Source organism: Hydra vulgaris, chromosome 10, assembly GCF_038396675.1.
Source record: "Hydra vulgaris chromosome 10, alternate assembly HydraT2T_AEP".
In the NCBI taxonomy this organism is placed as follows: Eukaryota; Metazoa; Cnidaria; class Hydrozoa; order Anthoathecata; family Hydridae; genus Hydra; species Hydra vulgaris.
Window position 1 is genome coordinate 15,982,378 of NC_088929.1, and position 15,870 is coordinate 15,998,247.

A 15,870-nucleotide genomic window follows, 5' to 3' on the forward strand; every position below is an offset into this window, starting at 1 on the left:
TGGTCATTTATGACTTAAAAAACTATTGTCACCACAAAAGTATATTTTAAAATGTATGTATTAAGTTGTTTCCAATTTGTCAGGTTTAGAATTTGTTAAGGTAGTTTTCTATAGAAACCATCTTGCACCTTTGGTATATGTGCTAATTTAAATTATATATGATTTAAATTAGCAAATATACGATAGTAAATTTAGATCTATTAAAATTGCTGTTTACTGTTGGATTATTAATCTATTTGTTGCGCGTTTTATATTAAATTTAAAACGTGTTTTAAATTTAATTTAATTCGAGAGAGAAACCAGTCTATTTATAGTAAAAATGCTGACTATGCATAATATACTATTAATACGCATGCGTCGGATTGCGAGCAAACGTTGTACATAGGTATAAAATGAAATATTACGCGTGGTTGGCAACCGTTGAAGAAATTGAGAGCTATGTAAAAATTAAAGTAATTGTTTTTCACCTAGATAGTGGATAAGCTCTAAAATAGTTTCTTTAAATATCAAAATGGATGATATATTGTCTGCAGCTCTCGGACAAAGTGGTTTAAATTCATCATTTTTAGAAAACCAAGATGGTGATAATGGCGGTTTTAACGTAAATGGGGCAGAAATCTTCCCTGTTGTTAATATTCCTTCTCATGTTAAATCGATTATACCCCCAACAAATGTAGGTTACGATATTGGCGACGATCTAACGGAATTTTTATGTATGTTAACAGACTCAGTAAATGATATAAAGCAAAACTCAAATGTAAATGCAAATACTAATAGTAATGGTATTAAGCATGTTATAAATAGTACCAATGAGAGAGAAGCAATAACTGGAGATGTTGGAGAAAAAGAAATGCTTGATTATTTTTTTAAATCAGATGAAGAGGATGAAGAATCCGTTCCTTCGCCTGCCACTGAAAATACATCTGTTTTGTTTCATCCCATAAATATGTCATCTATGTTTCAAACTCAAAAATCTCAAAAAAATTCAACTTTAAGTGTGCAATTTCCTAAATTGGTTTCATCAAAAACTATTGTAACTCTTCCTAGTGTTAATAACTCTGAATTTTTTCAGAATCATAATACAATAAAAAACTCTTTTAAAACAAAAGAGGGAAAACAAATAATTTCAAACAATTTTCCAGCTTATGACACACTATCCCCTAGAAGTGTTGTTATGAATACACCTAATAAAACGGTTAAAAAGTTTCAGAATAAAAAATCACCACCTGGATCATCAGGTAAACCTTTGACATTTGGTAATCCAAAAAGCCCTTCTGACATAGAAAAAAAAAGACAATCAATTCAAAAAGTTTTAGCATCTCCAAATTTGACAGCAAGAGAAAAACAGTTTATAATGAAAAGTGCAATATCTCATAATATAAATGCAGATACGATTCAGCTCCCTTCAAGTCCGAAGTAATTAAATTTTTATGATACATTTTTTGTAATCCATTGTCTTAATATTCAATTCAATTTTTGAATAATTTTAATATTTAAGTTATTGTTAAGAATATTTAAAAGAATAATTAAGTTTATACAGGATTGAGAGGATATGATTGAGTTTATTAATAGTTATTTTTTCTAAAATGACACATTTGACTTAGAACCCCCTTAGAACCAATCAACAGTTCTGTCATTTGATATGCCTAGCTCTGGCTGTTATAAACCTGAGAACATTGTAAAACACGGTATTAAGGAAATTTATAAAATTAATACAAGTATTAGAAAAAAACCACGATCCTTGTCTGTCCTGGTTGATGTTTTTTCTCACCTGATTTTTACATGATTGAGCTCAAGAAGCAATAAATTCAAGGCTGACTCTCAACTCTACCAAATCTTTCTGTCAGCAGTAGAACAAGAGGTTGAAATACTCAATCATGCTTCAAAAGATTTTTATTTGATTATGAAAGGTTTTTCTCTGTTATAAAATTAGATTTTTGCATTTGTTCTTTTATATACTTTGTATACTGAGTAGAAATTAAAAAAAAAATTGCCCCTACTCAAGTCCCCTAAAATGACTTTTTTTTTTTTGGATCATCATTTTCCTATATTTTTGGCTCAAGGGGTCGGGTCAAAAGTATATTTTTTATATAATTGCCCTAAATTTAGGAGTATGGCTTTTCAGATTTAAAAGTTTACTTTTTTTATATTTATCTAAAATAGATAAGAGAGATAAAATAAATAAATTAGTAATTTGAGTATAATGAATTTCAGCGTCAGACAATACCTTTTTTTAGTTCTCTTAAGAGTATTATTAGTAGAAAAGTTGAAATATTTACCGTTAGAAACAGCAAGTGCACAATCATTTTTGCTAATCAATGTAACACAGGTTTACATCTATGCCAACCTATTAGATAAAGAAAGGGTGGAAGGCTGGTCAACAAAGTTTCTGCTTAATCTAAAGTCTTTGCCTAAAAATCTTTATACAAAAGTATAGCAGTTAACATCTGCCAAATCATCAGTTGATAGCAGTTAACAAAATGAGTATTTTCATTCAGAATTTATCTCTAGCTTAAAAACAACTTTTGCCCCGGGGCAGGTAGTATTTTAAAGTCAGAATTAACTTCTCCTTATTGCTTAAAAAAGCAAAAACTGCAAGATAGGAGGTCATGGGGCAAGTTGTATTTTAAATCTCTTTATAAATATGTATATATTTTTAAGTTTTTTTGTAAAGTTAATTTTTTTTCTAGGTCTATTTCTTCGGTTCTAAAGAACTCATCAACTGTAAGTAGTTCTTTTATGGTCTAAATATTCTTTATTTTTTTAATTGTTTCGTAATATTTTTACATTAACACTTCAATACTTTTTATATAAAATATTATATAAAAAGGTTGCAATAAGGTGCAAAGACACCTTTTTTCTCCTTATTTTCCTAATAAAAAAGTAACTTGCTTTATACTATAGGATTTTTTATATAAATGAAAAATCCTATAGTTACCTTTTTGTGCTTTTTTTTTTTTTATGTAACTTGCATTAATAAATAGCAAGTATTATTTACATACTAGATGAGTTCAATTTTAATAAGTGTGTAATAAAGATTTGAATAAAATTTTATTGAAATACTAAGGGTGCGTTCCCTTATAGTAGATTTTATTAAAGAATATTTAATTTCAATTAACTGCTTTAAAAAAAAGTTTATTCATTGATATTAATTTTTCTCAAAGTTATCTCCATCAAATGAATATGAAGAAGATGATGAAGATGAAAATGAATTAGCACACACAGATACTTTTGCTGAATATATGCCTAGTAAAGTCAAAGTTGGTTTTAGACATCCAGATCCTGTTGTTGAAACTAGGCAAGTTTATACAAAGTTTTCATTATGTTTAATATTGTGTAATACTTAAAAGAGCTATTAGTAAAAAATTTTAACAATAGTAACGTATATTAACTCAGTATTTCTCAGTTATTTAGTCTTGATTTTAAATAAAACATAACTTTTTTTTTTTTCAATGTATTTTTAAATTAGTTCAATGGCAAGTGTTCCACCACCAGATGTCTGGTACAATCTTTTATTGCCTCAAGATGTTGTTTTGGAACGTAAATTGTCAGCTCTTCAGCTTGAATCTGTTGTATATGCATCACAACAACATGAGCAGCTACTACCTAATGGCAAGCGAGCAGGTTTTTTGATTGGTATGATTATCATCTTTTTTTAGAAATCTTATTTCAGAGCTTAATTTAAAAGGAACTATGCACTATGTAATTTTTTCACATTTATTTTTGCTCTTTATTGATTAAAATTTTTTTCTTTTTCATACTGCACTCTCTCCTCACATAAAAAGGGCATTGGCATATATGAAAATTTATAAAATGTATAATAAAATCATAAAAATCATACAAATAAATGTTTTTTCATACAAATAAATGTTTTTATTACACATTAAATGTGTAATAAAAACATTTATTATCGCATTAAATGATTTTCTTTGAAAACAAGATACTGTGAATGTATTTTTTAAGTAAAGTTAGTTCTTTATAAACTAAAATGTGGCACAAATGTTTTACTGTAACCACCAAACAAAAGCAGCACAGAAGTTTTATAAATACAAGACAAATTAAATAAGAAAATATTTAAACTCATATGTATGTTGTTTACTATTTATTTGCTAATCATTTAAAAAAACTTCTACCTTCAAAAATTTTGTTTATTAAATCAGATTTATATAGCAAAAAAAACAACAAAAAACTAAGCAGAATTATAAGTCAAATTCATAATAATTCAGCTGAAATATTTTTGTTTATATCTCGATAAATAGTACAATGTAACATTTTTATATTTCGAATGTTGTGTTATATTCTAGCTTAAGACTGTGGAAAAACTACTAAATTGAACAAAAAATTTTTATTGAGGTATAACAAAAAAAATATTTTAAGTATATTTGTTAAGAAACAACAACTGCATATTAATAGACAAAGAAATTAAAAAATTGTCTATACTTTTAAAAATATTTAACAAGTGCTTATCAGAGTCTTGTTTTCCAGCCTGCTAGAAAGTGGCATCTGTTATCCCTATTTTCAAAAATTCTGGAGAGCGACCTGACTCGTCTAACTACTGTCCTATTAGTCTTCTTACTATTATAAGCAAGGATTTTGAGTCTTTAATTAACAAGCACTTAATTTTTTATCTTGAAACTAATAACCTACTTTCTGATCACCAATATGGATTTTGATCTTTTTGTTCTACTGCTGATTTATTAACGATAATAATGATAGGTTTTATTGTGCATTAGATAGATGTGGAGAGGTTAAGGCGAGGTTAAAGAGAGGTTATCTCAATTGACATTTCTAAAGTATTTGATACAGTTTGGCATGCTGGTCTTTTCCATAAGCTTTCTTCTTATGGTATATCAGGTAATATCTTTGAGGTTATTGAATCCTTCCTTACCAATCGTAGTATAAAAGTTGTATTCGATGAATAGCACTCTACTTCATTTCCTGTAACTTCAGGGGTTCATCAAAGTTCTCAGTGGCTGGTGAAGATAAAATTCAAATAAAATTTTTTTTCAGCTAGTCGTTATCTCAATAATCTAGATCTTATAATTTTGAGCAGTAATGTATCCGATGAGTCATCTACTCTTTGTCTTCTAGGATTAAGTCTTACTTCCGATCTTTCTTGGAAACGATATATCAAGTCTAAGGTTTGGTCTCTATTGTGCTCGCCATTTTTTAATCCAGATTCTATTTTTTATCTCTATAAATCACTAATCTGTTCTTTTATCGAATACTGCTGCTATATCTGGAATGATTCTTTGAATGATACCTTTTCTCTTTTAGACAAGGTGCAAAAATGCATTGTAAACATAGTTGGACCTGCTCATGCAGCCAACCTTCAACTATTGGTCATAATGTTGCTTCTCTTTCTCTTTTCTATAAATACTATTATGGACACTGCTCTAAAGAGCTAGCATCTCTTGTGCCATCTACTAAAAGTCATTCTCATGTTACTCGTTGTTCAATTAAGTCTCATGACTGTTCCTAAGTGCTCCACAAATTCTTTTTCATCTAGATTTTTTCCTCAAACATCATTTCTTTAGAATTGACTCCCTTCATCTTGTTTTCCTGATTCATATAATTTGCAATCTTTTAAGTTGTCTGTTAATCATTATTTTGCTTTATAAACTTCACCTTTTTTTTTCCAGTAACTTCCAACTCTAATAGTAGTTGCTGGCAGCTTTGTTAAAAATTAAAGATATTAAAAAAAAAATCTTAGTGTAAAATGCTGTACAAATAACTATCAAGCATTATGGCAAGATTATTTTATATGAACTTTTTTTTTTGTGGAGAAATTAATCTGTATTAGAATGTTAATTTGAATTATTTGTTTAATACAGGAGATGGTGCTGGTGTTGGAAAAGGAAGAACTGTTGCTGGTAAGAATCAAATTTGTCGAGTCATAATTTTGTTTTGTTGTAAATTTAGTTTTTTTCTTTAGAGTTCTATTATTCTCATTAATTCTTATAATCTAGCAACTATGGGACAAACTAACTTTTGCATTTAAGAGAAAGTTTTATAGTACCTTATTGCTTTTCCAGATAATACTGTAAAAATTTAAATTCAGATAATAAAATCAAAAGATTTAATTAAGATATTTAGAAAAAAATTTCCATTTATTGGCAGTTTAATTAATAAATTTTGGCGGTTAGATAAATGACAGCAAAGTACAATAACATGTATTATTTTTTGGGTGAAAATATTTAGATGAATAAAAAATTTTTTTTTGGTTGTTGATTGAATGAGTAAATGTCTGCATAGAATCTAAAATAATTGTCAGTTATTTGAACATTAGGCATAGAGGAAAAGCTTGTAATTTATCTATACTACCCCTATACTACATTGACAGCTAAATATATAGATTGTTGAAAATATATATTTTTTGTTGCTATGTCTATCTCTCGTTAAGTCTGCATAAACATTGCTCATTGCATAGGATCAATATATTTATAACAAAAAAAGGAAACAATAAAATAAATTTGAACATATCATTGGCGATTAGGGTGTGTCATTTTTTTCTTCCGGAATGAAAGTACTGATGCAATGAAATCGCAACTATGTATTTGATTGCATAAGTGTTTATCAATAACTAGTTAAAAAACAGTATCGTAACAGTAGCCTTTTTTTAGAAAAATGATAGCTGATGGTACTATTAATTAAAATATCTAAGTGTTTCATTTAAAAATACTCAATATTGATAAGATAATTCAACTATGATTTGTCTGTTGTTTTTAACCCATGTGCCATAGAATGTAAACAAAGCAACCTGACTATGAGATAATAAAAAAGCGTTATATGTAATTTAAAATAAAGTTTAGAACCCATTTTTTAAATATTTACAAAAAAATGGTAATTTTTTTAACTCTTTGTAAATTAAAAAAGTTTGTAAAATTTCTGTTAATGTTTATAATTTTGACCTTTAATCTAATGTTTTTAGGTATTATCTATGAAAACTATCTTCATGGTCGTAAAAGATCAATTTGGTATTTTTTTTTTTTTTTTGATAAAAATTAATATTTTTTCAACATTTAATTTATTGAAAAACAAATTTTCTGTAATTTAAAAAAAAGTTTTACCTTAGAAAGATGACATTTCCTGAGATTTTTTGGAATTCTGGAAATTCAGGCTAATATTATTTTTAGATATGATGTGTCATTATTTTAAAACATTGCAAGGAAAAATGCAGAGTTTTTAATAAAAATCAGTATTTTGGTTAAATTTTTAACTGAATATAATGATAGTTTCATAATTAAAACTAAAAGTAATATACCACAAATAAAAAAATTGTTTTTATTTTTACCCCTTGCTGTTAGTATCTAAAATGTAGTATTTAATTTCTGGGATTTTCATAAAAATCAAATGCCATCTTTATTACATAGGGTGGCTGGGAGAGATTTATCAGGAAAAATTTTTGTGACCTTTTTCAACAAAGTGGTAAAAAAATCAAAATGTTTGTCAAGAGGCCAGAATTTAATAAATTTTGTTAAAGCCATGGAAAATTCAGAGTTTTGATGTGTTTTTAACAACTATGAGTGCAAAATAAATAGTTTCTTGAATATATTGTTATTATAATTGTTTGAATATATTGGTATTATAATTAGTTTTGTTATTAAGAAAGTTAGTTAACATAACTATTTAGACATTCTTTAGTATTTAGACAAATCTTTTCTATGAGAATTATTTTTTTGCCTCCCTAAGTTTGCAGGGACTACTACATTAGAGGACTCTTTTGTTACAACTCTTTTAATCCTTTAACTCAAAAGCATGAGCCTTCACAAACTAGGCCAATGCTTGGAGAAACAGGTTTACATAGCGCACCCCAGAAGTTTGTAAGCAAACTCTGTAAAGTGCAAAATGATAACTTTGCTGTTTTATAATTGGCTAATCTTAAGGAATTAACATATAACATTTAAAGGACATCCCAAACCTCTGAAACATGTTGTGTTCATATTAAAGAGAATGGTTAAAAAAATGTTTGGATTGAATTTTTTTGATTAAAACAAAAGAATAAATGTGTACTAAGAAAAACTAACTTTTTTATTTTAATTGAAGCTCATCTCCGTTTTTTTTGTAGGCCAAGAAGTCTTCATAATATGCACCGCAATATACATAATTTATAATTTATTCAAGCGCATTATATTCCTAAGAATTTTAGTACATGACGTCATTGATTTTTTTGTTTGTGTAGGCCAAGAAGTCTTCATAATATGCACCGCAATCTACATACTTTATAATTTATTCAAGCGCATTATATTCCTAAGAATTTTAGTACATGACGTCATTGATTTTTTTGTTTGTGTATTGGTATAATTGATCTTTTAAACAAACAAAAAAATCAATAATGTCTTGTACTAAAACTTTTAGGAATAAAATGATTGAATAAATAATCAAGTCTGTAGATTGCAGCATATATTATGAAGACTTTTTGGCCTACAACAAAACAAAGAAGGCGAGCTTCGACATAATCTTTTAACATAATTTTTTAAACAAACAAAAAATCAATGATGTCATGTACTAACACTCTTAGGAATAAAATACAATTGAATAAATGATCAAGTCTGTAGATTGCAGTGTATATTATGAAAACTTTTTGGCCAACAACAAAACGTAGAAGGCGAGCTTTGACTCAAATAAAAAAGTTAGTTTTTCTTGGTATGGATTTATTTTTTTGTTTTAATCAAAAAAGTTTAACCCTAAAATTTTTTTTTTATCATTCTCTTTAATATGAATACAACATGTCTTGGAGGTTTGGGATCCCTTTAAAAAGTTTTCAAGCCACGCACAGTGGGACAGAGTTTGCCAAAATACCAAAAAATCAATGCACGGTGAAAATTTTTCATAATGGTGAAGACATGTTCATTAGAGGAAATACCTAGTTAAAAAAACATCAAGTATTAATTTAAGCGTAATTTTATGCGGTTATTTACACGTTAATTTGACATGTGTTCCAAAACGCTATTTTGCATTTTTTATTTATCAACTTTCTTAAGCTACTATTGTTTTAAATTAACTTTATTGACTTTCATTTTAAACTATATTATTTTAATTAAGAATGTTTTTTTTGCTCAGGCTTTTAAAATTTAACGTAATTTAACGTAAATGTAATCATTAGTTTTTATGCATCGAAAACAGACAGTTTTCGATATTTTTTTTGCTACTAACCTTTACTATTTGGTATCAGATAAACTATCCTCCAATATCCTCCAAACATTTGACTATGTAAATCTCACGCTAAATGTATGTAAATAGCCATGCATCATAAATATTTTGCAACTTTTTGCAATAAAAAAAATTATAACAAAAGATTGGTCTTCGGTTAATGGTCAGTTGATGAGAAATACTGAACATGTAAAAAATATGTTTTGTACACAAAGAATACCTACAAAATCTTTCATTACTGTTATAATATATAAGTTTTGTAAATATAAATCTAAAAGAGTTATTTTATGACAAATGCATGCATCGAAAAGTAATATTTTTAATGTTTACAGTGATAAAAGTTGTCTTGTCCATTAAAAATATTTTGTATTTTTCACCAAAACAATTAATTTTTTTAATTTTTTTTTTTATATTGTATAATTACATGTTTATTACTTTATTTATGCATTTTATATATAAATATAGCTATTTTAATAAAAAAAACTACGCAAATAATTTTGGCACAAAAAACTTGATTTTGTCCCACTGTGCCATGCTTTTAGAGTCCATTCTCAAACAACTTTTAAAAAAGTAAGATGACACCTTCAGCCAAATTCATTAAAAGCATTAAAGAAAAAAGATTTGATTTTCTACAACAAAAAAGAATGTCACCCCTAATATCACATTTGTTTATTTAAAACTATGGATGTTGCTGCTGTGAATCAATTAGGAGGTCTAGGGCACATTGTAGAGATAGATGAGTCTTTATTTTTTAAACAAAAATATGTTGGTCATAACATTGCACATTTGAGGAATATAAATATAACAATTTATAATATAATAAGTAGCAGAGAAGTAGTAGGTTTATTAACATATGATAACTCAGGCCTTGTTATGAGGTTTTGTTGCATAAAAGTAAAACATAATGCAAGTAAATGCAATTTTGCCCAATATCCATATTTATATCATTTAAAGTTAAATTGTGTCAGTTGCATATTTTAAAGTACCGCATTGTAATTAAATTTAATTTAAAATCACATTAAAAATCATTCAAAGTCTTTATCTATATAAAATATTTATAAAGTATCTTTAAATTTAAAAAATATTGTTAAAAAAAAATTATCAATGAAATTTAAATGTTGTTTGAAAAAAAAAAGTATCCTTATTTTAAAATACTTATACTCATTTATATCAACTTTTTCCGTTTTATTCTTAAAACATTTAAAACGCAACATTGTCTTAAGTTTGCTTTTTCACAATTTGTTTTTTTTTTTTAAAAAAAAAAGAAAAAAAAGGGGGTGGCGATTGATTAAGGGAGAGTTTCTTAATGGTAAAAAAAATTAAAACTATCAATTTTTTTTTTAATATTTTGGCTTTAACAAAATCTTCCCCTACTACTCATAAACTAGTTATTCATTTCTAATCAGTGTTCAATCTTGATGATAATAAAAAAAACTTTAGCTAATTAGCAATTTCAAAATTTAAAAAAATCAGCTTTTCATAAATTTGTTACATATAAAGTTTATGAAAAAAGTTCTCTAAATTAATTTTACCTACAGGCTTGATTATGGTTTATCCGGTGATCCATTTATATTCAGTATACAGTTATAAACATTAGGCTCTTGTATGTAAGCACTTTTGTAACAGAATGAATAAAATTTATTAATTTGAAACTAAATAATAAATGATAATAAATCAGTTGAAAAAAAAAAATGAATAAAAAGATAAAATTATAAATAAATAAAATAGTAGAACGTAATACGAACATTAAAAAGTAACTAAAATTAAATTGGATAAAAAAAATTTTCTTTAACATGTTTGGAAATTTTAAAAGTTAAAAAAATAGTAAAACAAAACATTTTAAATTAAAAAAATTTTTTATTTAAATTTAATAAAATAAATTTAAATTTATTAATATTTAATAATAAATTTAATTTAAATATAATAAAATTAAATTAAATTAAAAATTTTTTAAAAATGGAAAGAAAAAAAACATTTAATTGTTTTTTTATCTCATTGACATTAAATTTGTATTAAAGGTCATTTGATGCTAAATTTAAAAATTATTTCACAATTGCGGTGAAACTGTTTTTTTACTACAATTAATTACTGCTTAATGTTTTCTGCATAAACTATTTTAAAAGACTGTTTAAATGAATTTTTAAATGTTTAATATCTAATTAATAAAAGTTTTGGAATAACGTAAATGGCTTAACGCGTAGGTGAGAATTCATTTTCACATGTTAAGCCATTCAGGCCATTTGTGTGTATTATTCATATAGAATAACGCTTCTTAACAAGGCCTCATAACTATAATTGTAAGGTATTCAGTATTATTTTTTTAGGAGTTTACGTTATATTAACTAATTAGTAATTAACATATTTAGTCACTTTGTAATTTAATATTTTTTGAAAGTTTCAACTTTTTAAAGTTACCTTTTCAATTTTTTAAAAGTAATTTTAAAATTTAATTCAATTTTTGGAGATAGTGAATAAGATTTGAATATATATGTTGATATTTTGTGCTTGTATTTTTAGATTTTAGATTTTTCTCTAAAAAGTTAAATTTTCATTAAATTTCATTTACATAAACTTATTGTTTTTACTTTTAATAATGTAACCATTATGGCGCACAATGACTTAACTTAACACAAAAACTTAAATGTCCTGAGAGCTTATAAACTTTACCAAGTTTAGGGTGCTCCATGTACAGGTCTGCCCAGGTTTAGTGCAATACAACCAGGGACTTATTTGTGTATATTTGTAAATTTTTATAGCTACTTTTTTTAAAGATTTTTTTTTATAAATTTTACATAGAAAAGTTAGGGTTTCATTGTTTTTTATCAGGATGTCAGTTAAAACGAAAATTAGCTGTCCACCTTGTTGTATTTCTTTTAATTTTTTAAGTCTATTTTTGTAAATGTATTCTTGTTTAGTTTTTTTTTTTATTGTTGCTCTGTAAAGAAAAACTTGATCAAAGTTTTCTAATAAAATATATAATAAGGAATATATGACAAATTAATAAAATTAAGCATACAATTTTTGCAATCATTCTTTTATAGTATAGTTAAATTCTAATAAAATTACAGGTTAGACAGCATTATAAATTTTAATTCAAAAGCATTTTTATAATTAATTCAAACTAAGAAATTAAATAATCTGTAACATAATTTTCAGATAATCTTTTATTTAATATTTTTGATCTCAAAAAATATACTGATTGAATAAAATTCAAAAAAGTTAAATGCCTTTGGTCGGTTTTACTCTATTCATTAAAGTAAAAAAACTAAATCATATATTAGTAAATAATAATAAATTGCATTTTTCAGGCTCAGTGTTTCAAACGACTTACGCTTTGATGCAATGAGAGATCTTAGAGATATTGGCTGCCGAGCAAAAGTTCTACCATTAAACAAGGTAATTTTAGTTTGTTTTTAATTTTTGTTTAGTTTGCAAACTATAACAAGTAAATAAAAAAGTGTTATATATTCAAAGATTATTATTTTCCAGATATTATTGTAAATGTTTTTTGGAAATCCAAAAGGTTTTTCAGAAATACAAGTTGAAAAAAAAAATTTAAACAAAATAGGAGTTATAAAAAATATTTTAAAGTTGTGTAAGACTGAAACTGTTGAAAGCCAAAGGGTTTAAAAAATAACAAGACTTTTTTTAAAAAATTTTAGCACATCACTTTGTTTATAAACCTTTTTTTAGACAAAATCCAAAAGCACATTGTAAATGTAGTTTGGTCTACATTAGCTACCAATGTTTAGCTTCTGTCCCATTGTCATAAAAGTTGTCAATAAAAATCTTTTTTCTATAAATGCTACCATGTTCGCTATTCAACCAAAATATTATCTCTTGTTCCACTAATCAAATCCAATATTGTGTGTTTCATCATTCGTCCAAATTGCATCCTATTGCTATAGTTGATTCTTCATGCTCAAAAACATTTTTTTCCCATCTTCTTTTTCATTGGAGTTCTTTTGCTGTCTACAGTTTAAATCTTTTAAAAATTTGGATTTTTTTAAAATTTTTTTTGTTTTTTACTTCAGTAATTGATTAGCTTATTTTAAATAAATGTAAAAAAATTAAAATTAAATTAGGTTTTTCTAATATTCTTGTTGGTTATTGACTGGCTTTAGATTTACATATCTGTTTTTTGTTTTAGTTTAAATATGACGAAAAAATAACATCTAAAGTTAATGGAAAGTTCAAAAAGGGTTGCATCTTTTCTACATACTCAGCATTGATAGGTGAAACAAGTGGTAACTCCCGTTTTAAAAGTCGGCTTGATCAGCTTCTTCACTGGTGCGGTGAAGATTTTGATGGACCGGTATCTTTCTCATTATAAGTTATACAATTTAAAAATTTGTTGTTTTCCAAATTAGCCATAAAATTTGTTTGAGTCTTTTTCACATCAAAGATATGCTTTATTAAGCATTTTAAAATTTAAATAAAGTAAAAAAATTAATAAAATTAATAAAGTTAAAAAACTTTAATTCTAGCATGTAGATTTTTGGATGTAGTTGAAAAATACCAATTTTGAGTAATTTATTTTGTCAATGTCTTTGCTGTTTAAATTCAACATCAAGTGACCTGTAAAACATTTCTATGTAAAATGTAAAATAATAGTAAATGTCAAGTTTGAAAAATTAATAACTGCTTAAGACTGATTAAAAATAATTGAATATCTAAGATTAGTTCTAGCTCATAATTATTTTGTAGATGAGTGTATATATGTGTTACTAATTTAAAGTTCAAATTTGATAAAAAATGTTTTTGTTACCTTTTTTATTTACAAGTTATTAAAAGTAATTCTTAGTGTTTGGTGTTGATAGATAATTTTAGATGAGTGTCACAAGGCTAAAAACTTAATGCCTGCTGGTTCTTCAAAACCAACAAAGACAGGTATTACGGTGATGAAGTTGCAAGATATGTTACCAAAAGCAAGAGTTGTATATTGTTCTGCTACAGGTAATGGGTGTGAAAAATTAAGTTTTTTAATTTTTTTTTTGACTTTATTTTCAAGAGCAATAAAAACTGTAAAGTAATTAAAATTTTTTTTTTTTTCTTAACTAACTACAAGAAAACTTTATGCTTACAAAAGTAACTGTAAATTAAATGTTTAAATTAATAAATGTGCTTATATTATTTAATTTAGTACTTAACAATTTTAAAAACAATTTTTTTAGCAAAATTTAAAAATTTAGAATGAAATTAATGTAATTTTTTTTTTTTTGTTTTTTGTTTTGTTTTTGTTTTGTTTGTTATTTACCTCCTCAAGGCCAAGAAGGCCACTACAGATGAGGAGGCTACTTAATAGTGGTTATAACCCTCTCTCAACTCTATAAATCCGAAACACGAACCTCGACGAACAAGGCCGCTGCGCAGAGAAACAAGTTAAGCGCGGTACTACCAGGGACGTGGTGAGGATCGAACTCAGAACCTCTCGCTTATGAAGCGAGCGCTTTACCACTACACCACTACCGCATAATGTATGTATATTGTTTAACGAACAAATCCCTTTAAAAGCTAAAAATATAAAAATTAGATAAACTTAAAAAAACTGTTTCTTTTTTCAGAGTAAATTTAGCAAGAAAATGTTTCAAATATTTAAAAAAATGTTAAGAGTTTTAAAAAATTCATTTGACTTGATATATGTATTAAATAAACTACTGTTAACCACTAGTAATCCGTGTTTATAAACATTGTTTCTAAGTAACTTACGCAAACAAAATGAACTTCATGGCCCTAAATAAATATTGGATAAAAATTAATTTCCAAAAAATTGTATTCATTTTTTAAAAGTAAACAAACAGTTTTAAAACATATTAGGTAAAATTTTTTAAATGTTTTTAAAATATATCTTTTGTGCCTCAAATTGTGGATTAAATATTTAACAGTATATTGTCAACCTAAACATAATTCCAAATTTAAATATAAAATCAAGTATTTAATAAAACATAACAATGTTTCAATATATTAAAACATTTGAAAAAAAAAAGAAATTAATTTTAATGATCCTTTTAAAGTTCATAACTTTAACTTTAAGTAAAATGGTTTATTTGTTTGAAATCTGCAAAAAGGCAAATTATGTTTTTTTTTGTTTATTTATTGTAAAAAAAAAATAATGAAATTATGTTCAAAGTATGAGATGAATATGTTTATGTTCTATATATGAAAAATAAAATAAGAAATTTTAAAATAATTTATGAAAAGATACTATGGAATAATTATCTTCATACTTGAACAACTATGAGCATCCAGTTGTGATCAATATTGTTTCACTTGCAATCCATTTTGAAGCAAAATAGTTGCAGAGCCGGAACCAGCTTTTTTTGGTCTTTGAGATAGCTAACTTCCAGACATGGAGCAAACTCCAAACATTTATATGTTTATACTTATGTCAAATAAGGATGCTTTGAAAAAGTTGCAATGATTGGAGGCTGGGAACAAAAAAGCCCTAAATTTTGTGCCCCCCCTCCTGCCCCAAACGTGAGAGCAACAAGTTTATGAAATATTTTTTGTACTGTTCTCAACTAGACTTATATTCATCGATAAATTTTAAGTTTAATAGTATTATCTTTCAGCATTCAAAAATAATGACCATATAAAATTTATAACCCCCTCAAATTGAGGGGGGTTTAAACTTTATATGGTCATAATTTTTGAAAGCTAAAGTATTTTACTATGAAATTTAAAATTTATTGATGAATATTAGTCTAGTTAAAAACA

The 15,870-nt window shown here is 25.9% G+C and overlaps 1 protein-coding gene across 1 annotated transcript in view; it reads left to right on the plus strand.

Moving 5' to 3' along the window:
• The first annotated feature begins 345 nt into the window (after window positions 1-345).
• The window catches only part of LOC100198211 (protein strawberry notch homolog 1), a 42,915-nt gene continuing 27,390 nt past the window's right edge, over window positions 346-15,870 (plus strand). Inside the window, exons 1-9 of the mRNA XM_065807359.1 lie at window positions 346-1,416; window positions 2,691-2,724; window positions 3,165-3,298; window positions 3,470-3,636; window positions 5,835-5,873; window positions 6,932-6,977; window positions 12,462-12,549; window positions 13,304-13,468; window positions 13,974-14,109. Of these exons, the coding sequence (XP_065663431.1) occupies window positions 512-1,416; window positions 2,691-2,724; window positions 3,165-3,298; window positions 3,470-3,636; window positions 5,835-5,873; window positions 6,932-6,977; window positions 12,462-12,549; window positions 13,304-13,468; window positions 13,974-14,109 (1,714 nt within the window). The 5' untranslated portion in view covers window positions 346-511. The remainder of the gene's footprint in view (window positions 1,417-2,690; window positions 2,725-3,164; window positions 3,299-3,469; window positions 3,637-5,834; window positions 5,874-6,931; window positions 6,978-12,461; window positions 12,550-13,303; window positions 13,469-13,973; window positions 14,110-15,870) is intronic.